General features: G+C 40.5%; 3 protein-coding genes across 10 annotated transcripts in view; all 3 read right to left on the bottom strand.

Moving 5' to 3' along the window:
- rft1 (RFT1 homolog) overlaps window positions 1–917 on the bottom strand; it is a 2,972-nt gene extending 2,055 nt beyond the window's left edge. The window contains exons 1-4 of the mRNA XM_020607744.1: window positions 614–917; window positions 432–517; window positions 204–326; window positions 4–103 (exon numbers count right to left, since the gene is read on the bottom strand). Of these exons, the coding sequence (XP_020463400.1) occupies window positions 4–103; window positions 204–326; window positions 432–517; window positions 614–676 (372 nt within the window). The 5' untranslated portion in view covers window positions 677–917. The remainder of the gene's footprint in view (window positions 1–3; window positions 104–203; window positions 327–431; window positions 518–613) is intronic.
- A 683-nt stretch (window positions 918–1,600) lies between these two features.
- On the bottom strand, window positions 1,601–15,651 carry prkcda (protein kinase C, delta a). Of its 4 annotated transcripts, none has more exons than XM_020607816.1 (18): window positions 15,473–15,651; window positions 12,824–12,953; window positions 12,457–12,656; window positions 12,304–12,370; window positions 11,652–11,808; window positions 11,174–11,205; window positions 10,901–10,986; window positions 10,242–10,371; window positions 10,055–10,155; window positions 7,839–7,935; window positions 7,556–7,686; window positions 7,128–7,301; window positions 6,938–7,029; window positions 5,134–5,196; window positions 4,214–4,352; window positions 3,890–4,078; window positions 3,543–3,671; window positions 1,601–3,409 (listed from the first exon to the last, which is right to left on the bottom strand). In XM_020607816.1, the coding sequence occupies exons 2-18, from the start codon at window positions 12,930–12,932 to the stop codon at window positions 3,251–3,253; spliced, it is 2,055 nt and encodes a 684-aa protein (XP_020463472.1). In that variant the 5' UTR covers window positions 12,933–12,953; window positions 15,473–15,651; the 3' UTR covers window positions 1,601–3,250. The 4 variants fall into 4 exon arrangements, with proteins under 4 accessions (XP_020463472.1, XP_020463473.1, XP_020463474.1 ...); XM_020607817.1 differs by having other exon boundaries at window positions 12,824–12,958; window positions 15,473–15,648; XM_020607818.1 differs by lacking the exon at window positions 15,473–15,651 and adding an exon at window positions 13,145–13,189.
- Window positions 15,652–19,611: 3,960 nt separating this feature from the next.
- fgd5b (FYVE, RhoGEF and PH domain containing 5b) overlaps window positions 19,612–22,618 on the bottom strand; it is a 30,355-nt gene continuing 27,348 nt past the window's right edge. For 4 of the 5 annotated variants that reach the window (XM_020607908.1, XM_020607904.1, XM_020607907.1 and 1 more), the window contains exon 20: window positions 19,612–22,536. In XM_020607908.1, coding sequence (XP_020463564.1) covers window positions 22,330–22,536 — 207 coding nt within the window. In that variant the 3' untranslated portion in view covers window positions 19,612–22,329. The remainder of the gene's footprint in view (window positions 22,537–22,618) is intronic. The other variant, XM_020607906.1, reaches the window with a different exon arrangement.

The following is a 22,618-nucleotide window of genomic DNA, read 5'->3' as shown; positions in this document are numbered from 1 at the left end:
CACAGCAGGCCCGTAGTAAGGGACAGTCTGAGGATCTGGGACCTCCAGAAGCCACAGCCACACACAGACCAGCAGGGCTCCCCATAATACACCAAGAGGTAACCTGAGAGGTGAGGACAGCAGAGAATGATGAGACTTTGAGATGAGCATCCAAGGTGAATACACAAACATCGAATGCATATTGCGTCTTGAATGCAACTCACGTCAGCCATAGCAGGTTGATAACTTGTCTCCAGCTGTGGTTTGTGCCTGATGCCCCACTCAGACAGGCTCTCCGGAAAGCCTCTCTAGACAGAAATACTAATGTGGAGTACAGCAGTGTAAGCCTGCATACATCAAGACATAGAAGCAGACTTGTTACAGCAGATCCAGAGAAATCTGTTAGCACTGTAGTCTTTTTATTGTGCTCCTACTACACCTGTCACATTTACCTGACATTGACAACTCCAATCAGCTCTTTGGACACAAATCGCAGTGTGAATGCATTCAGCAAGAATGTGAGCACGCGGAACATCACCTGAGAGAAAACCAGTAAAAACATAAACATAAATTGACTATATTTCAAACACTTGGCTGGTATGGTGTTATAGCTCAGCTGTATATGTCAATGTACCTGTAGCAACACATTATACGATGCAAGCGTAGAGGCATTCTTCAGTACATCCTGAGAACTCATTGTGGACGTCGCTGGAAAGTTTTGTCTAACGTGAATTAGACAAGATACCGTTGCTTTCTACAAACAAAAATCATTATAGAAACATACTGTGAAAACCGTACGTTTGGCTGTCTATACTCCGTTAAGAATAGTCGCTTATTCCTAACGAGAAGACATGTTCTGACAATTTTCTGACAGCACCAGAAGCTGGAGACTCGAAGCAGCAGCAGTAACACTTCCGTACACATTGTACGGACATACGTACGCGGTGACGTCAAAGAGCGTTACGTCCACCGTATTGTCGCTAGAGGGCGTACCCATCCTTCTGATAATCTCTCAGAGGTGGCTGGTAGTTTGGGTAATACACCATAAACTATATTCTTTGTATTGTGAATTTCTATGTAATGACCAAGTGTTTGTCACCAACATATTGATCTTTTTATGTAAATTTTACAGTCACAAAATGACATTTGCCAAGAAATCATTTATTCAGTCAAACAGATTGACATAAGCTCTATCACAAGTTGCATTCAAATCCAGGTGCAAACAGATTGACATAAACTCTATCACAAGTTGCATTCAAATCCAGTTGATTAAATAACAGAATTGTCAAGCTTTTCCGGTTTTATGTAAAGTCATCCTTTCTTTATTGTGTTCCTTTTCATTTGTATTATGTATGTTTACAAAATGGTATCTAGACTACAAGCTCATTGACTTATTAATAATGAATGTGGAGGCCGCCACCTTAATGCAACCAATTTCTTTGCTGCAGAAGTTTGCTGTGCCATCTGCAAACCAGAGATGTTTCAGATTAAGCTTATCAGACTAGATAAAAAGGTAGTCTCATCAAGCCAAAATGCATCCTGTACAAACAAGGAAATTGTTTTAAGCTACAAACTGTCCTGAGTCTGTTGTTGATTTTTGATTTAGTTTATTAATGGATCTACAAAATACAATCAACAGTTGTTCCAACATGCTCAAAAAGTGAGGTAAAATTACACAATAAAATTATGAGTACAACCTGAACACCAAATGAACATCCACATTAAAACACTAAAATACAACTGTAATAAATATCTAACTGATAAACCAAGGAGCCTTTCATTAATAACATGTGACTGCACCATAGATAAGCTCTGATCTGACCTCTAAAATTCCCCCTTGTGTCTGAGATCTTAAGCTTCCATGGCACAAGGATAATGTAAACTGCATACGTTTTAAAAGAAGCAGATCAGACTTGGGCATTGACGGTATTTTAATCAGATGTAAAAGATGGAGACATTAAAAAAAAGTACATCCATAGCAAACTGATAATGTTACAACAATATACTGTACATATGCATTGTCTAATAACAGCAATGGATTGACTTCTCGCTCGATGTTTGCAGAAGGTTTTGCAATCCTACCTGCACCCAATCTGCCACTGTCCAAAGGCAGGTCCTATTACATACAGCTGTGACCAGCTGTTCTATTTATTTTTGATCTTTACATAAATTGGTTAGTCAACCATGCAAACACAAGTTCTTCTTTGTCAGCTAGACATAATTTTTCCAGTCAAAGGCAATAAAAATCAGATGTTTCAAAGACAGATACCATTCATTAGTAAGCTATATTTAAACATGATACACTGTAACAAATTGCTGTAAAATCTACAGCCTGATTTTTCAGTAATCTGGCTGCATTTCAAAACTACAATATATTACTTGATGTATTCTGGCAGCATTCAGCTGTGTTACCAACACTTCTGGACCACATCCACAGTGTACTACTGTAAGTTTCAAATTGATAGATGAACTGTGGGACTTCAACTGTTCTGGATTACCGCTGGCAGCAAGAGAACTGATTCACAGCCAGTTAAGGTAAGTGGAGTATTAAGTACATTTGAATCAAATTTTATCTCAGTATATTTCCTTTCCATGTTGGACTACTGTACTTTTGTGAAGGTAAAGTTAACAATATTTCGACTGTCCCTTCCATTAATCGCACTAGCAGGCAGGATCACCTTGGCCGCTGTGAACGCTAGCATTTCAAGTAAGATTATTACGTAACATTAGCTTGGGTTAGAGTTAGGGTAATTAAATTAGTTAAATTAAATTAGTTAGTAAATTTACAGTAATGGGCTGTTAACCGTGCTGCCAGTGTTTTACTGTAAATTTGATGGTTCTTTTGATACAGTGTAGGTTTTTTTTGGTCTGAGTTTAAGTATACAGTACAGGTAATTCCTATGTTTCTTTCTCTCTCCATAATTTTTCATTACCATTTGGTTTGAACTGAATGTTACCAAGAGGGACAGACTGCAGATGACAGCAGTGATGTCAGGTGGAATGTAAGGTTTTTCAGCCTCACACTATCATATTATTACTCATACAGGCCTTCACAACCTACACAAATAATAAGCATGCACACAAACATCATATATACAGTACAGCGATCTGTTTCTACTTGTATAATTTTTAAACGTACCCAATGGGAATAGTTTGTGTGTGAAATATGGTCACACAGTTAATCAGTTCTGTCGCAATGTCTGCGACAGAACTGATTAACTGTCCCATAAACAGTAGGGATGTAACCCAAGTGTGAATGTCATTACAGCAGTCAGTTTTCTAAAAGCTGTTCCATCTTGGGGTTGATGAATGAAAAACCAGCGAATGCTGACTGGTCCATGGAGTCTATGAAGTTCTTATCGCTGAAGGAGAGGCGAGGCTTCTCACTGAGGAACTCCCGATCAAAGTTGCTGCAATCATTCGGTGCTTTCTGTGATTGACCGTAAAAATATCTCAGCAACAAGATAAAACAGGTGACAGGGCACAAACTGAAGATGCAAACAAAGCCCATATTCAGTATCTTATCACAGTCTAACCCCAACTGTATTGTGTGTGACACATACCACTTTGGGTTTGAAGGGTGGTTCAACCTCCCTATTTTCCAAGGCCTGCCAGTTAATGGTCTTAAAGAAGGGGTGTAAACGGATGTTACCCACAACCCCTAGCCTGCGAGTGGGGTCTCTTTCGAATAACTGCAGGGGAAAAGTAAAGGTAAGCAAGGAATGTGCACCATTACAACTCAAGCACATCATGGTATCAGCATTGTCCAAGTGGATTTGAATTGATTTGTAGCATCTTCTCATGGTCTACAGCAGCATGTGATCCTCAAATTTCAGCCTTAAAGTAATCCAACACATATTCACCTAGTCAATATGTCAGACGGAATTTGTATAAGAGCTTCGATACAGACCCGCTCAAGCAGGTCCTTGACCTCTTTGCTGATCCAGCGGGGATAGTGGGGAGTATCCATGCGGATGGACTCAAACAGCTCATCCTCATCATCTCCATGGAAAGGCGACTGTCCAACCATCATCTCATACAGCAGCACCCCAAATGACCACCAGTCAACTGAAAATGAGTATTTCTGTCCCAGCAGGATCTGAGTTTGAAACACAATTTTATAAGTAAGAATGATGACACTTGTTTATGTGCAGAATGACCCATGTCAGTCAGATCAGTTGGAGATTTGAACATTTCAGAACAAGAAAGTGTCTCAAAGTTTGAAATATTATACCTCTGGAGCAATGTAGTCAGGAGTGCCGCAGAAAGTCGTGGCACGATTGTCTCCAAACACGTTCTCCTTGCACATGCCGAAGTCAGCAATCTTTATGTGTCCCTCACAATCCAGCATCACATTGTCTAACTTAAGATCTCTGGAAACAATAACCTCCATTAATTGTTTATAGTCTATAAAAACTTAGAAAACAGTGAAAAGTGCCTATCACAATTTCTTTAAGCCCAAAGTGACATCTTCAAATGTCTTCTTTTGCCCAACCAACAGTCCAAACCCCAGAGATATTCAGTTTACGATCACATAAGACAAATTCTAATACCTAGGAGCTGAAGCTAGGGATTGTTTGACACCGTTGCTTTAAAAGATGATGTAAACGACTAATACATTACCACAACACTTGCTGATTATTTTTCTGTCAGCTGACTAATCAATTAATCATTTCAGCTCTACTTCAGATTGGTAATTCATCGAAGTGCAGGTGCAAGCAGTCAAACTCTTCCTGAGTTTTTAAGCATCTGCCTTTTTACTACAAGAAATAAACAAATTTTCTCTTGACAAAATCTGTTTTGTTGTTTTCCTTCTGAGACTGATTTGGAACTGCACCCACAAGGAGTGGTTTCTAAACAGTCCCTGCTCACAACTGCATTAACACACAATAATGAAACTTTCAGTAAAAAAAGTGTCAAAATGTGAGGGATTACCTAACCAAAGCAAGTTTAGAATCTCTGCAAGCTCATTTTCACATTGTACTTGCAACTGAATTGAACGAAAGTCTAGTGTAAAATAGGAAGATAATTCCAAATAGTCAGCTATGATGTAAAGAAAACAGTAGTTCAAATTTATGGGTGAAAACATGAACAATTATGGTCATTTAAGTGTCTGCAAATGACATCCGGATGTAATAAGCATTTTGCTCTGACCTGTAGATGACCCCTTTGGAATGTAAAAACTGGAGACCACAAATGATCTCAGCTGAATAGAACCTGAGGAGACAAAGATGACAGAGACAGACATATATCAGCTACTCATCTCCGGTGGAAAGCTACAGGACTGCACTGTAGGTACCCGACTATTGAATTGGCAGCTGAACCCTGGTCTCACTACAAAGTCATTTCAATGTAGAGCTGAATTATTGAGGAGGACATTTGTATGGAGTAGAAGACAGGTGAATAACACTCTCATGATGTGACACCTGAGAGCTGCAGCGAGCCTGAAAGATTAGCCTGCTTCTCTTGTCATCTGTGTCAGATGAAACAATGAGTCCTGAGAAGAGCTAGAGCAGCCTCCTGCTCTAAGCCAGTAACTGTTCCTTCACTGTAAATGACCAGCTAACAAGGACTGAATAGACTGTCAGTATCTCTCAGTTAAGACCAACATAAAACTCTCAGGACAAGCTAGAAAGTGCACACATACATATATGCACATGCATGTATAAACCTGCTCAATGCACAACATTACAAACACAATACACATTGTAAAATGAAGTCTAGGTATTGACTGATCTATGTAAGATGTAAGTACGCTGTGCTCTGCTACAGTATGTGAGATGACAAGTCTCTCTATGACACTTGGTCAACAGGTTACTGCAGATACTGTAGCGACTGCATGGCCTTTGTGCTGTAAAGAGGTCACCTCTTTACAGCACAAACCTCAGTTCAGTCACTACCTAAGGAAAAATACTGCATAAACAGATCCCTTAGATACTTTCCACTCCACTATGACAGCTTGCAACAACACACTAGCGTATTTACACTACCAGTCAAAAGTTTGGACATACTTTCCCATTGAATTGAATAGGAAAGTGTGTACAAACCTTTGACTGGTAGTGTATTAGAGTCAAACATGCACGCACACTGTTAAAACTGACTGCACTGTGAGATGATGAAACAGCCCGCTGTCTCACTCACTGAGTGTAAATTATCCAGGCTGCGCACAGTCACTGAGCAAGGAGGATTGAAGCAGATGCCAAGACATGATCAGGCATCTGTGCTTGCAAAGTAGAAAACGACACTTGTCATCCCACAGGTCCAGAATGCAGATACCAGTCTTAACTACAGGATATGTAACAGCAGAATGTACGGTATGATCAGTGCTTGAACAGACGAGTTGTTGTTAAAGCCAAAACAGCAGTACATAAAGCAGTGCACTGGTTGTATATGTGAAATAATGATAAATGCAGCACAGAACTATCTTTCCTAGATACAGACCTGCTCTACATTCCTTTGTACTTTGCTCTAATAGCACCTGCTAAGAAATGTTTCACTTTCATGTCTGTAGTTGTAAATGTGAGACTTTTTAAAACGTCAGCAGGCAGTGTCACAAGTGCCGCCAACTTCTGGACTTTATCACACTTTCTTTTATAAGTGTACTATTGTATTTTTCTGGACAGATTCCCACAGAGTGATGAGTGAAATGGTGGGAGGTAGTAACTGATACCTCCCCTTACAAACACTAGACACAACAGCTGCTCACTCCTTACAAGGCCAGTCTGCTACTCATCAGCAGCTAATGGACACCAGCCCCAGTACAGGTTCACTATAATATGTGAAAGGAAAAAAATCATAATGGGATCCCTGCATCCATAATGAGAGGGATGCAGGGAGAGAGTGAACACAGGCATCTGTGTGAGCCTCTGCACAGCCACGTGACTAATGATGCCAGGTTGTGTGGGTTTTTTCTACTGAGTTTGTATGTTGTTATGATTGTGTGAGAGGTGTGACTCACATGGATCTGTAGAGTTCAAAGCGCCCTTTCTCCTGAATGTGAAACATCAAGTCTCCTCCATTCACATACTCCATCACAAAGAAGAGATGCTCCTGTAGACACGTTTCACATTCAGTACTGATAGCAGAGTTCAGTATGTAAAGCAGAGAAAAATGTGACTACCGATATTACTGAGGTGAAGAGGGACTACCTTGGTCTGGAAGGTGGAGTAAAGGTGTGTGAGGAAGGGGTTTTCCCAGGCCAAAGCCAAGACTCTCTTCTCTATCATAGTGCACTCCACATCGTCATCCATCAGCACTACATCTTTCTTCAGAGCCTTGACTGCGAAGTACTCCTCACGGCCTTTCAGCTCTGCTAGGAGAACCTGTGAGGGAGGGAAGAAGAGAAAAGAAGAGAGGGATTAACACAGGCACTTTAACTGTTTTCTATCAGAGCATGGAGCTTGAAAAGTCAAGATTATTAATTTTTTTTATTACTTCTATATGAAGCCTGTAGTTTCCAGTGCAGTTATGACACTTGATAAGTGTTGACTGGAGTGTTGGTGTTTCATTCCTGGTTATTTGCTTGCCCTTGTGTTGTGTGTTTTTTTAAAGCAGCAGTCTTATTGTTGCATTATACCTTGCCAAAGCTGCCTTTTCCCAAGACCTTGTGGAAGACAAAGTTGTCCACGTTGACCCGGGTAAGGTGGGTAAGACGAGACTGAGGGCGTGGACTGGACCCCTCCCACAGTCTGCCATAGGGAGATCCATCTAATGGACAAGGAAATCAGCACACACAGCCATTACTTATCTTAAACTTTGGACACTTTCTCATATGATTCTGGAAGTATTATTATCAGTACTGAGCCTTTACTGCTCACATAAGTGCATGTAAGTACATGCACATGCAGAAAAATGCTGACCATTGATTTGGAGTCCAGCAAGCTTGCTAACTTCATCATATATTCCTATATCAGGCAGATTAGGTAGGTTTGGATCTGAACGGCGGGTGGATGATTTCTAGAGGAAACGAGAAAAAAAGAAGAACAAATAAACATGAAACAATCAGACAGAGTTTCACAGTAATGGTTGCCCATCCAGCTGTGGTTTATCCATTGCAACCACGCTTTCTCAGATTCCTCTTTTCAACACTGAGTACTGTACATTTGGTTCTGAATCAGAGGTAAGTAAAAAGAGAGCAAGAGAGCAGTGAGCCAGTCCTTAAACACACCAGGACAGGAGGCTCAGGTTCCCATCGAGGTAGGGTGTCACACTCAACAATCTGTCAACATGCACCAAGCGCTGGTAGTTTCACATTCCAGTGAGACTCACTTTGATGGTTACACTTTATTTTGATAGTCCACTGTTAATCAACTTAATATGAAGGCCGATCATTTTCTATATTAATAGTATTTTAACAGTATTTCAGGCAGTGGGTGACATATTTCTTCATTAGCAAACACCAGATCTGAGCACGAGTAGCTAACAGAATACAGCTGAGAGCTTGCACAAAATGTCACGCATGCCCAGTTGACTCTGAGTTGTGCTAACTTCAGGAAATTATGGCCACATGGAGCTTTTGGGAAAGCATAGTTGGCTCTGGGGTTTTTTAATGAAAATTTGTGTCACCCAGTGCAGTGTGTTTGCCTGATTTGTTTTAATAATTTTTAAATAACAAAGGAGTTTTATCGTACAGACAAACAAGCTAATCGAGGACTGACAGCTGACAGATATTAACTGCCAGTAGAGGCAAATCACTTTTAGTCTCTGTATAGCAATTGTTGAAAAAACAATTAATATAAAAAATGAATGGCCTTATCCTTTAAGGATTTATAATGTGTGCATAAACAATGAACTGAGCCTGATATACTCTTAATACTGTGAAGAAGCCTTCAACAGACTCTGCCTGCATTGGGATTGGTCCAATGATGAGATTAATATTAAAAATAGGCTCAAATATAATCTGGGTTTAAATGAAGTTAATAGCAATTAGGATTGTGATAGAAGTTTTCTTAAGGCATCTTTGTCAGATACTTCTGCCTCGTGCTGCGTGTAACATGACAATGCAATAATGTTAATACTTCAGAAGTTTGTAACCTGCAGGCATGTAGTTGTCAGGATGTTTTGATGGTGGGTAAAATATTTTCACCTTTGTTGATCACTTTATCATTAAACTGTAATTGCTTTGTTATATTGGAGCCATATTTGGTTCAGTAACAGTGTCAGGAATCAGCGCGTGCAGCTGCCGATAATGTCGAGGGGTGAACTCAATTATATAGCCAGAGGAGGATAAGTAAAAAAAATTGTCTCTTTATTAAGAGCACGGACAACAAAATACAGTCCAGGGTCAGAGCCAGCAAACTTACACAGCCGAGGAATCCACAACAAGATGTCAGAGAGGGAAGTCCAATAATCCATACATAGAAAACAGTCCGAACAAAGAGGGCAAGGCAGAATCGGTGGTCTAAACAATCCGAGGTCACAACAGGATTCACAAAAAACCCAAGAACGCTGGAAAGTCTGCACGGGAGTCAAGAGATCAATCTGGCAGCTTTCCGGTGGGGGAAAGCCGCTTATATTGGGGTGAAAACAATGAGTCCAGATTCACATAAAAAGTCCAAAACGAAGGTGAAACAGAAACAGGAAACAATGTCAAAATCAAAAGCACAAGAACAGAAGCTGACGGGACAGACAAACAGCCTTGGACATGGACAACATCCAAGTAAACTGTTACAAACACATTTCAGACTCGCCTCCAGCCTAACATCTGCCATTTTTTTAAGTAGAAATATGTATAAATGTTTGTAGGAACAAATTTACAAGTGTAAATATCTTATTACATAAGACAGGGTATTAAAATGTATTAAGTACCAATCTATATTTGTGGCTCTCACTGTCAAGTTTCAATCGTATTTTATTAATCCATCAGAGTACAGGCTACTAATAGCTAAATAAAAGACAAAGTAGTCAGATGTCTGCATTGTATGAAAGAGTCATGTTATGAAAGAGTGATTTGATTAGGTGGTATGATACAGTATCTGAGTCAGACTTGTCATTCTAATGTGTTCTTGCACTTTACTTTGGCTTTACCCTAAAGGCACTTGATTTGACCACTCATTGAGCGTCTCCATGAACTCACCTGGCTGACTTGTGTAAGTGCTTCAGCTAAAAGTTTCTGGTTGATACCACAAAGGTTGGCTACTTTATCCTGACACTTGTGATGGACATTCATTGCACAATCTAGAAACAGAACAAAACGAGTTCATTAAAAACAGCAGTACTGATTCACCTTAACAGCTACATATCTGATCATATGTGCACTGTACCTTCACACTTGAGGCCTTGTTTGACCAGACCCCACAGCAGACTTCCACAGTGGTCGCAGAAGGTGGGACTCATGTAGTTGTTGATCTTGAAACGATGTGGCATGTCAATTTTAAAACGCTCCTTTTGGAACTGCGGGAACAAACGGGATTCACCATGTCCATGAGTGACCTGTAACACTTCACAGCCTGCACATCTAGCTCTTTCTTTTTGCTTAGTCTTCTGCTTCCCTCTCTGAGTCTATACTGTCACAAGTGACCACACTGCGGAATACAAAGCTACTTGTTTCTTCCCAGGTCCCCGCTCTGATTTAACATGCCACCTCACCCCATCTGTTATCCAGTGTGGGTATGTGTGCTTGATCATTCCCATGTCACTATTGTCTAGGTCAGTCAATCCTTGATCACCTTTATGCGCCAATATTGATGAGCATTAAAGAACTTTATTGGATATGGACCCTAACTGATATCTGCCTTGGTATCAAACTATGACCCAGCAGTGCCTACCAGTTTAATTAAACACCTACTATTGTTCATACTAGAAGTATTACTTTACAATAACAGCAAAAACAACAGTGAAAAAATCCCACACTGAACAAGCATTTGGAGACATATGGCGAGTGTTGACAGTACACTGTGTACTGCAGAAATGCGTTACGTACCACAGTATCCCGACTGTTGGCAGCAGTACCAGTACATCTGCCGATGATTTTGTCTATGCATTTCTTGTGAATGGCTGCATTGCATTCTAATAAAAAAGAAGATAAAAGAGACCTGTAAACTATTACTACATACTATGATCTGATCATCCTGTACACTGGCAATGCCAACAAAAAAGTGAAAAGGTACTTATATTAAAGTGCATATTTCATGCAATGGGCTGTTACTCAAGTACTGTACAAAACACAAGAGATCTTAAATCACTGCATACTTACGTCTGCATTTATAGCCTTGCTTGTTGAGACCCCTGTGAGAGACAAAGAGAAAATCATTTTGTGTCTCTCTTTGGTCAATCTGTATTATTCTTTGATCATATAAATGTGGATAGTTTGATAATTTATCACGTTAGTGATTAGTGATAATAAATAGCAGCAGTACAGCCATGCTGATAGTTTAAAGCGTGACCCAAAGCAGAATACTGGAGATCTGTAGCCCTCCAGAAGATGAACATAATCATCGCTACAAACAGGAAGTTAGGACCCTACTGGATTTAACAAAAACAGTGTGAACAAACAGGTTGTCTAACTATGAATGAAGTCATCCTACTCAGAGACCGTTGTATGCTACCAAATACCAGGAAGTTCCTAAACACGGTCTGTTTAATATTCCTGTATTGCTCTGTTTGTTTTTTATGAGTTCCCCTTTAGCTGCCTAAAGGTTTGTTTATAGGACTAAGGTGTAGTCCAGACTGACCAGACAAACTCTCTGCACACAGAGCAGAAAGTGGGCTGTCTGAAGAACGTGGCGATGAACTCATGGTTCTTTATGAAGTGGATCTTGGCCTGCTTAATGGCCCCTCGTCTGCGGTTCAGGGTAGGAGCATCTTCCTCCTTTGCAGCCTGTTTTCTCTCTTTCAGATACACAGAGGAGTGCAGTTCATTCATCCCACATCAAAGCAACAGAAAATCAAAGCTCACTTTGTATAGGTCACAACTTGAAAGCCTTAATGATAATCTACGTAGACCCATAGTGAATGCCTGCTCATGTGAACGCCTGTGAATGATGAGATTGATTTAACAGTAAAAGCTCTGTGGGTAGACAATTTGTCTATACATAGTGGGGGTGGGAGTTTAAAAATGAAAATAATGCAAACTGCAGTGTTTAAAGCAGACGCGTTGTGGACTTACAACTAAAGATTGATCAACACAGTATTTCGTGAATTCTATGGTTAAGTGACAGAAAAGAAAAAAAAAAGATTCTTCCCCATTTTCATACTCTTCACCACCTTCCTTTCAGCCTCTTACTATGAGTGACAATAAGGAAAGTATTAAAGCCGACAAAATACTGGTGTACCGCATACATAGGTAAAGAAAGAAGAACATGTTTTCATTTTATTTCTTTTCACCTGCATCAGTTTCCTCCAGAAAATACTGCACTGCCATCATCACTTTCCCAGAAGGCTGGAGATCCACCTGAACACACAAAACACACAGACACTTTCACACAAGAGCCTGAGATGTTGCTTTGCAAGGAAAGAGAACAGTTTGTAGTGTCCTACCCAGAATTCAGCACGCCCGTTGGCTTTCTTACAGCGTTCAGCAAGGACAGACACACCAACAGTGACCTCAGCCAGTGGCTCCTCTGCTGTCTTCATCAGCAGTACCTCCAGCACACGACCCTCATAGATGTGCGCATCAAAACTGGCCTTCCAGGCCGGGTACATGGTGGGTTTCCGCTGGACCAGGGTCTTACCTCGTTCTAGGAAAAGGAAAATGGGCATAAAGGAAACAAGACAAAATATTTAGTACAGCACAGTATTAACATTAACATAGTGCAGGTAAGGAAAAAGAAGGAAGTGATAGCTTTGTTTATAAAAATGATAACTGTAAAAGACAGGACATTCTAGGCTGTAAATAGTTTCTCACCAGTTGCCAAGGCCTCCTTCATCTTGATTGCACAGAAAGGAGGATCCGTCAAGGGGGGCAGGATGCCCAAGTCATATGAGTTAAAGGCAATCCTAAGGAAAGGAGCCATGGTGACAAGTACCAGGGTCACCTGCCCTTAGAAACAGACAAACACAGTGTTACCCCAGTGACCTTCATCTATAATGACATGCGTCTCACATATGCTGCTACTGCTGGCTCACATTTAAGAGTAAAGCTAAGTGCTACAGGTTGGTATTAAACTACATAATCTCTATGCACATTATGAGACCAAACAACATTAGAGAAAATAAGGGCATGCACCTTTAATTGATGTCTGGGAAGCAGAATTAACTGACATACACTTGCCTGCACACAAAAACAGTAGACAGCTGTGTCAGCAGAGAGAGAGAAAGACTTCTGCAGAACCATAGTGAAATCCCCACAAGCATGGCTGCACCATGACTTTGCATCTACTCTTGCTGTCACCTCACTTTGCAACGTTTAAACACTCACATGGAATAAGGCCACAAAAGATCTTTACACCTCCAACAACATCTGTTTTTATGTAATGGACTGACTATTGCAGTTTACTGTATCGTATTCCAACACAGTGGATGTACAGAGACGGGTGACAAATTAAAGGAAAAACCTGAATAAATTAGTGGTCTCTCAGGATGACAAATCCACAGGGCAAGAGGGGTCACTGAACGGTTTGAGTATGAAAATGACGTGAATCATATGCTGTGGTCTTCACAGTTATCAGATCTTATCACCTATAAGTGATTTTGGACTGACATGTTAGACAGTGCTTGCCACCTCCATCATCAAAATACCAAGTAGTAGCAAACTAGTTGCATCCCTTGTGCATTAGAGGTGAAATATATGCTGGCGAGACATCAATCACTTGTTACTGCATGCATGATTTACTGCTTGCTTGTGCTTTCATCTGCTACACACATAACCAAAACTTTTTCTTTAACATCACAACCAGTTTCTGTATGTGCAATGCAACAGGCGACGACATTCACTCAATTGACTTGGCCACAAACTTGAGTCACACCCATCGTGCTGTACAAAACTATCAGTTCCACACCTCTATGTATAAAACACTAGCACAATGTTAAAGGCGTTGGCATCGCGCTTGCACCACTTCTATTTATTTGGTTCCGTCAACATGTTGTTTTTAGTGTGTAGTTTCTGACAGATTTCAGTTGCAGCAGTTGGAGGTGTTTGTGTGAATTACAGCGCCAGAGCAGGTCTCAACATGTCATTCATCCATGCCACCCTCTACAGCAGGCCTAGGTTTTGTGTTGAAATCTGTTCCCTGTTGAGATGTTTTCCCTTTGTTAAAACTGTGTTTCCAGTAGTGGCCACCAAGAAAAAATTACATGCACTATGGGGGAACAGTGACGATCGACCATGTACACACACTCACTGCTACTGTGAACAGTGGTATTGGAGTTTTTGGAGTTGATCAATAGTAGGTACAATGTGAGAATACTAAGGCTAAATTATGTTATTACATGTAGAATCTGGGCTTAGAGGCCAAGAAATCATAAAACATGTCTACCTTATCTTAAAATATAAGATAAGCAACTACAGCAACTACATTAAAGGTACTGGATGCATAGTGTATAATACAGTTGTAACAGCTTTGCAAAGCCTGAATGCTGGAGACTCAAACGTATGCTAACATTTCTAACACGCAGTGTAAAATAATAAGTGCCGAGACCAAGACAGGAAGAAAAAGGGAGAAGTAAAAGACAGTAAAACAGACAGCACTTGTGCAGTGATGCACATATATAGATATAAACCCCATGCACACTACTTTGGAGAACCTGCAGCATCCCGTTCATACAGCCTGTTTGCATTAAACTACACTCTTACTAACAGTGGAAGAAACAACATGTCCTCACACGTACCTCTGAGTCATACGCACATACCTGTGGTAAATGTTTAATAGCTATGAATATGCTGTGGCGAATTTTGAATCCTGCACATTTTGTTGAAATACTAAATCATGGTGCAAAAGCACTATGACAGTCACAAAGTCCGGGGCAGCTGGTAAAATAATTTACAATACAGGCAGCTGAGAGCAGACACCGTCATTTCGACAGAATCAGTCCAGCGCATCACACTTTCTTCATGCAACATTTCTGCCTGAAGGATGTGGTTGAGTGTCAGTTGGCTGAATGGCAGATGTCACCTCACAGCTGACTCAGACAGCAGTTTGCAACTAGATTCTTCTTCACGACAAATATATGTAACCTTTAAAAGACCTTCTTTCTTTGCTGTTTAACGTTAGCTCTGCCCGCATTCCTTCTCCCGCCCGGAGTTACCACGCACCGAAGTGGAAATACATATTTAATATTTTAACAGCTTGCTAACCACAAATAGTGACCCCATAACACTTAGAGTGGCACATTTTGAGCGCTGCGTAACCTACGTAACCGTTAGTGTTAACGTAACTTACGTTTTCTGTAAAGAATTTACTAACGTCAGCACCAAGGGTTACGGTTAAATGAGTTCGTTTCCCCAGAGCTCAAAGAAGCAGAGCGGGCACCTTTTCAGTTTCTAAGCAACTTTCCGCATACTCCAAATGTAAAAGACCCAAACTCTCGACCAAAAGAAGAAGAGTAGCAGCCTCACCTCCTCCTGCAAACTTGCCGCTGTTCTTTTTCGCCGCAGCACGACGAAAGTTGCTTTTTCTCCTCCCCTCGGTTTTTTTTTGCTCTGTGATTCCGTCGATTGAGGAAGTGTGGCGCCCGCTCACAGAGGCTTTCTCCGCGAGCTGTGACGTTTACCTGCTACACACGCCACGCACTCTGTCACACACACACACACACACACACACACACACACACACACACACATAAAGTTGCAGAGCATCCCGTTGCCCTATTTTCATTAAAACTCCTGCCAATTATTAAAATGCACTTTTTCACCATCAACCATCAACATATTCTACAGATCTGTCATTTACTAATACTACCATGGGTGATTAACATGATGGTGGCTGCAGACATTTTGATCACCTGAGCTGGAAAAGGTCAGTCATGCCCACACGACTATAACTGTTCGTGAAGATCTGCATTGCTGCTAAGTGTGCCCCACATTACTGTGGGGTGTCACGTGGCTTGCCAACTTGCGGGGGTATTTTGAGGTTTGAGTTAGGTTTTGCCTTGAAGAGGTGGCAGATTTGGCTCCTGCAGCCAAACAGATCTTTTCTTGTTTCAAATTATCCTCATCCTTTATTGACTGCATGCCTGTATTCACCCCCTCACACACAGTTCCAAAAATATGTGAGCAAGGGTAGAAACTCATTTATTCCAAGAGAGCTATTCTCATCCTTTTGACACTAATGAAATATTGGCTGAATTGAACAAAGACCTACATAAATAAGGAATGCAGCAATAAAGGGCTGCAGAGTGAGTCATCATTACATGTTTAGGTGGAGTTTACAAGCTGTAATTGAAGGTGAAGTGAAACCTGCCAGGAGCAGGCTGACAGGGCACAGGTGTCAGTGTGCCCTTATCTCCTCTGAGGACTTACATAATAGGCTGATTGTGACTAAAGGCAGACACAGGAAGTCTACAGTGAAGAATAGGTGTGTGTGCTATAAAGACTTCACTGCTGACTGACTCTTCTCAGACTAACAAATGCACATGCACACACAAATCTCAAAGTACCCTGTCCTTCTGTTCTTCCTCAAGCAGACACACACATACCCGCTGTCATGACCCACTGTGGGATGTATAAGCTGTATAACAGGTGGATGTTAAAATTAGCGCTCACAGCGTTAAAGAGAGCCTGATGAGGATCCACGCAGAAACCTTCCATGCATGGAGCTACAGTATATGGCTCTTCTGGGAGAAGCCTGCATCATTTGTATCTTAGATTGCTGTTGTGTTTTTTGAAATACATAATACATCTCTGCTTTTCCTAATCATCATTTAAATGAACAATCTGAGTAGGCATCACTCTTAGTGCCACATACGTTTGTCAACACTAAAATTATAACCTGTGATTTTGGGTCATAAAGAAGAATTTTCTTCCCCAAAGGAAAAGAAATTTAGAAAAAAATCGCTCAAAAATGCTTCATTTATTTCTCCTTGACAACTATGAGGTCTGTGTGAAACCAAAATGATACAGTGGCTTATTGTTCCTGCCTCTCATTTTCTTTCTCCAGGATGCACAAAATCTCAAATTAGCCTCTTTTTGAGGCTAAGTAGATCTCATCAAGCTTTAAAATAACTCAGATTTTCTAAACTTTTGCGCCTCTTTTTGATCTTAAGCAGAGAAATCAGAAAGCGTTTCTTCAATGGTGTTGTTCACACAGTTCTGCTATGCTCTTTTTTGTTCTGTGTGCCGCGGCAGTGTACCTGTTTATTATTTCAGCCTCTATCGTATTTGATGAGTCTTGTGTAGTTATTTTTACCTGGAATTCTTGCCCTGCCCTCTTGTTGCATTATTGTGTTGTCCTGCCGGTTGCATGGTGCTTCCTGTGGCTCTGCCAAAATGCAAAGATGCTGCCAAAAATAGAGCAGCTCTCTCATCATTTCCTACCAACCCAGTGCTCACGACAATCTATAAATATCAATCAATATAAAGTACAACCCCAAATCAGAAAAAAATTGGGATAGTATGTAAAATCTAAATTAAAACTGAAAACAGTGATGTGTAAATCATCTGTGTCCCGTATGACAACGAAAACAATACAGCATCATTTTATGTGATGCCTTGTTGCAATCAAGATTTGGTACAATATTTGGCATCCAGGAAAGGTCGAGCCCTTTAGGAGCAAAGATGGGCCGAGGACCACCAGTTTGCCAACATACGCATAAGAAAATTATTGAAATGTTTAAAAATGTTCCTCAAAGAGAGATAGGAAAAGATTTGGATATGTCACCCTCTACGGTGCAGAACATGATTTAAAAAATTCAAGAAGTCTGGAGGGATTTCAGTGTGTAAAGGTCAAGGGCACTGCCTGCAGTCCCGACCTGTCCCCAGTAGAGAATGTGTGGCGCATTTTGAAACACAAATTAGATCATTGACAACCCAGGACTTCTGTGCACCTTAAGACTTGTTTGCAGGAGGAATGTGGCAACATTACACCTGATATACTTAATCACTTGGTGTCCTCAGGCCCGAAACGTCTTTTAAGTGTTGCGAAAAGGAACGGCAACATCACACCGTGGTAAACGCTTCACTGTCCCAACCTTTTTTGGAATGTGTTGCAGACATCAGAATTGAAGTGAGTATTTATTTTGAACAAAACTAATGTATCACATCAAATAATGTGCTGCTGTATTGTTTTCAATGTCATACAGGACACAGACGATTTACAAATCATTATTTGCTGTTTCAGTTTTTATTTTACATACTGTCCCAACCTTTTCTGATCTGGGATTGTACATAGACTTACATGTTGCTTTAGTGTTGCTCATTTTCTTCTCAAAAGGAGTAAATAAATAAATAAATCAATTATTAACACTGAGTCAAGTTTGGCAAGGTATCTCCACTTATGTTCCAAGAATGACTCCTGTTGCTCTTTGTCCTGTCTCACCTACTTTCAGAAACACATCAGACAAAACAGAAACTGAAATGAGAATCATAACTTTGTCTCCTGAGCTGTAGACAAGCAAGCATTTTTCTCAGTTTTTCCCCCAACCAGAAGCAATCTTTATTAGCATCAACAGCCTTTATGCTAAACTAATGTAAGCTATAGCTGCTGGCCATACCAACATGTTTATACAGTCATGACCAAAATGTGGGCCCCCCTGCATTTCTGTAGGATAATGCACCACTTCTCCCAGAAAACTGTTGCAGCCATCTCTGGTATTCCTATGTTTACTTCTTTTGTTTGCATTGGACCAACACAAAAAAACTGAAAAAAAAAGCCAAATCTGATACATTCCACACAGATCTCCAAAAATGGACTGGGCTAAATTATTGACACCCTCAGGTTAATATTTGCTAGCACACCCTTTGGACAAAATGAAATGACAAGAATGTGTGAATGCACTAATTTTCTCCAAGAAGTGATGCGCTATCTGACAGACATGCAGGGGTGCCAATATTTTTGGCCGTGACTTTATGTCTCTGTCTAGATAGTTCCTGACGATGCAGGCTCCATCTTTAGGCGGCAGGGATGGTAAATGTTACATTGTACTGAAGGCTGTGTTTTCACTGTTTGTCCTGTTGAGAGAGAGTGGGCTATTTAAAGCTTTAGGGGAGGTGGAATAGGTGTAACATTGACTTGGCAGTGTGGGCTGCAAAGAGTTTGCTAAGTGGGACATACAGTAAGCGTGCATGCCTCTGTTTTTCCAGCCTCTCCGCATCATGGTTTTTCTCTCTCTCTCTCCTCATCTCATATCTGAAGGGTGCTATGAAACACACGACAAGGGGCTAACCCAGAACTCTCAAGTCAGTATCATGTGGTTATTACCATTTCCCCCCTATTTCCCCTTTTCTTAGTAATCTTATTTAAATCTTCAGCTGTTATGTAAAAAAAAAATCTTTCCATTTCCCCTTGAAAATCTTCTGCCCACACAAGAAAGATAAGAAGGCATGCTGTTGTAACTCACGACATCAAAACACAAACACTGCATTGCCGCCTCAGACGAAAACCGAAACCGGCCAGAAAGCTTGTTTGTCATTAAAACAACTGTTGTTGATACAATGCTGTTGTCAGTGCATTATGGGTAGTTAAAAAGGCCACAGATAAAGAAGTTTGCCTCAGAAAACATACAGGATTTTTAGCATCATTTTTTAATGATTCCTTAGGCTGAGTGCACATAACAGAGCTGAATGTATCAAACCTCAGTGAGTAGGCTGTGTGAGTACAATTGATTATTTGCTTCTCTCTGCATTGCTCCTGCCTGCGGTGATATGGAAGTAAGCTTGGATTATGACACAGTTGTTGCCCTGGTGTAAAAAACACATCCCTCTGTCCACCATCAATCCCACAGCAAGCTTCCATCACTTGTATTTTAAATCAATTAGCACACAGAGAATCATTAAAAGCTCAACTGGACATTTGAGTTTAAGTCTTGTTTACTCTTCAACTAGCACAGCACAGTGATTCCCCTTTTCCTTTTCTTGAAACAAACAAACAAAAAAAATCACAAGGAGAAGTAAGGTAAAAATACAAACATGAAAGCTCTGAGGCTAGAACAGACAGAAAATAGAACTGGGGCTAAAGAGGGTGAGCAGAGTGATGAATGATCTGTCCTCTATGTAGGACGAGGTGTCTGCAACTTTTCAGCAGCCCTAGAAAGCAAACTTTTTGGCTGATATTATTCTGGGTCACAAAGCCTCAGGGGGAGATGAGAAGCAGAGCAGGCTTGGCCTTACTTTGACCACACAGCTCACCGATCTGTGTGTCACTCCAATCACGGTGTCTTCCTGAGCAGCTCTGAAACACCTGCCATCTGGGTGTTTCATCTGAACAGGCCATATATGGACTACATGTTGACACTACCATGACAGAGGGTGCTACAAGTGGAGTGAGCAGCACAGGGGAAAGTTTCCCTTTTAAATGTATGTACCAAGCTGTATCAGCCAGGATAAGGTGACAAGTCAATTACAGCCTGCTGTACTTTAATGCTTAGCTCAACTGCCACCTAGTGGATAAAGAGAAAACACTGCACTTTACTTGACTTTAAAATAAATGTTAGAAATAAACTAAATACATCATTAAGTACAGTACAAAGTCCAAGACACTGACTCTTCAGTGAGATCAGTGTTTGGTGGTTTAGTGGTTCAGTCCAGGGCAACAGAATCTGTGCACAACTGGATGTGTCTTTATGCACAAATGAATTTACATTATACTTTTCATAGGTATGTAAATCTGCATACTTGTCCACATTTTCCCAGTAAAAAATTATGTTAAGTAAATCAAGTAAGTAATGTACAGTAGATGAAGCTTTTGGTCTTTAAGATAAAAGTACAGTCATATCTCTTTTTCAGGTTCATTCCTCTATATCAGTGCAAAAAAGCATAAGAACTATTTATTCACTGGCAGTATTGTCTCCAACAATACAGTACATGGCAAAGCTACAGACATGTCTATATGTATAAAATTACTCATTCATTATATTCAGACTGTGCTTCAAAGTATTAGTCATAGAGATGTATTCAATCCAGTAACATGTTGAAATGAAGGTATAATTTTTAACTGAGGCCATTCCAGATTTGGACAAGGTTAAATCTGTTACTATTTTATCAGCTGGAAACAAAAGTAAAACTACATATGTTTTTGTTCTGTCATTGACACAGTTTCTTCATGCCGTCTTGAAAACTTCCACATGATTTGGAAGAATGTCGCTGATCAGCTGCTTGGGAAAATACAGGCCACGCCAGTTCCGCGTTGGCAGGTATCTGGGCCAATGCCTCTCGTGGCTCTTAGGATCACACCAGCTGCAACAGCAGGCAGGGGACACTGGAGGTTGACAAAGTAGGTGATCATGTCCCCTGCTCAAAGAACATGGTGTCTTCTTTTCTTCAGTCCAGCCAAGAAAGTTACAACTTGCAGACATAATCAAATATTTCCTTTTTTGGTTTCACTGTCTCTTTGTAGCTAAGGAAAAGCAGCAGGCTTATTTTCAGAAACCCACCAGAGTAGCTGATCCTATAAAACTGTGGCTTCCTCCATGGCATTTACCCACCTGTGTAAGGAGATATTAGATTAGGAAAAACAGCATAAACTGCAGTTGTGCTAAAAGAGTCCTTTTTGTCTGTGTTGCCTAAAAACTACCAGCATTTGTTGGTTCGTTTGTTCCCCATATAACTCGACTAAGACAAATAAAGCTATAGACTTGAAAAACTAATATTGATTTCTAGCTGAAACTCTGTTGATTCAGTAGGTGTCTGAGCTACATCCTGAAGAAAACCACCATTACTGAAATATCATTATTCTTGAATAACTTTCAAACTAATAATGATATCAGTGTGATTCCATATGCTATGACTGGGTTTTCATGGTGAGGAAATCATATTATGAGCCTCAAACTACCATGGAAATATTGCTTCTTTGTGGACTAGCACTGTGGGGACAATTATTTGCTTTGCAGGAGGTTTGCGGTCTCTGAATGCTGTCTAATTTTATAGTGTCCTCTTAAATTTTAATAATGACGATTTGTCATAGAAGAGTAAGTTTTAACAAACCTCTCTGTCTACACCTTTATGTTGTTCAGAAAAAAATGCTCAAACTCCAGATTTGCTCAGGATTCCTCTTCAGATGAAGCATTACATCCACGTCTGTGGGTCAAAGAAAACCTTCCGATCATGGGCCCAATAAACCCTTTGGAACTCACTGAGTAATGTGAAAGTTATAAAACATTTTTGTTTTTCTTTTCTCTGTTGTTTCCAGCTAGGAACAACTTGTCAATAGTAGCTATGTGAGTCATTCACACTGGCAAAGATTGTGGCACCAGGTTATGGTGAGTCTCTTTTAGCCTCCAATAACCACACTACAGTAATAGTCCTTGAGCTGGCAGACTATTTTAAATTTGAATTTTTAAAGTAGCTATCAGGTACAATAAGCGGCATGCTTCCCACCTCTGGGCTGTGTAATTGTCCTCAGCTTTAAACGTGTAATACAAAGTGCTTTTGTGGTAAAGCTGGAAGATGCTGCCTTCCTCTTCCTCTTGCTTGTCAGGCAGCTTCACTGTGAAACCCAAGAGAGGCAAACTCTCTGATGCTACTGTCTCCTACAAACAAAAAATTTGTAAGGGAACAAGAAATGCATTATAAGGATCAGAAATGTAGCTATGGGTTGCTTTTTTTGCACCA

Source organism: Monopterus albus, unplaced genomic scaffold, assembly GCF_001952655.1.
Source record: "Monopterus albus unplaced genomic scaffold, M_albus_1.0 scaffold89.1, whole genome shotgun sequence".
NCBI lineage: Eukaryota > Metazoa > Chordata > Actinopteri > Synbranchiformes > Synbranchidae > Monopterus > Monopterus albus.
Note: the sequence above shows the minus strand (reverse complement) of the source record. Positions and strands in the feature narration are given on the sequence as shown.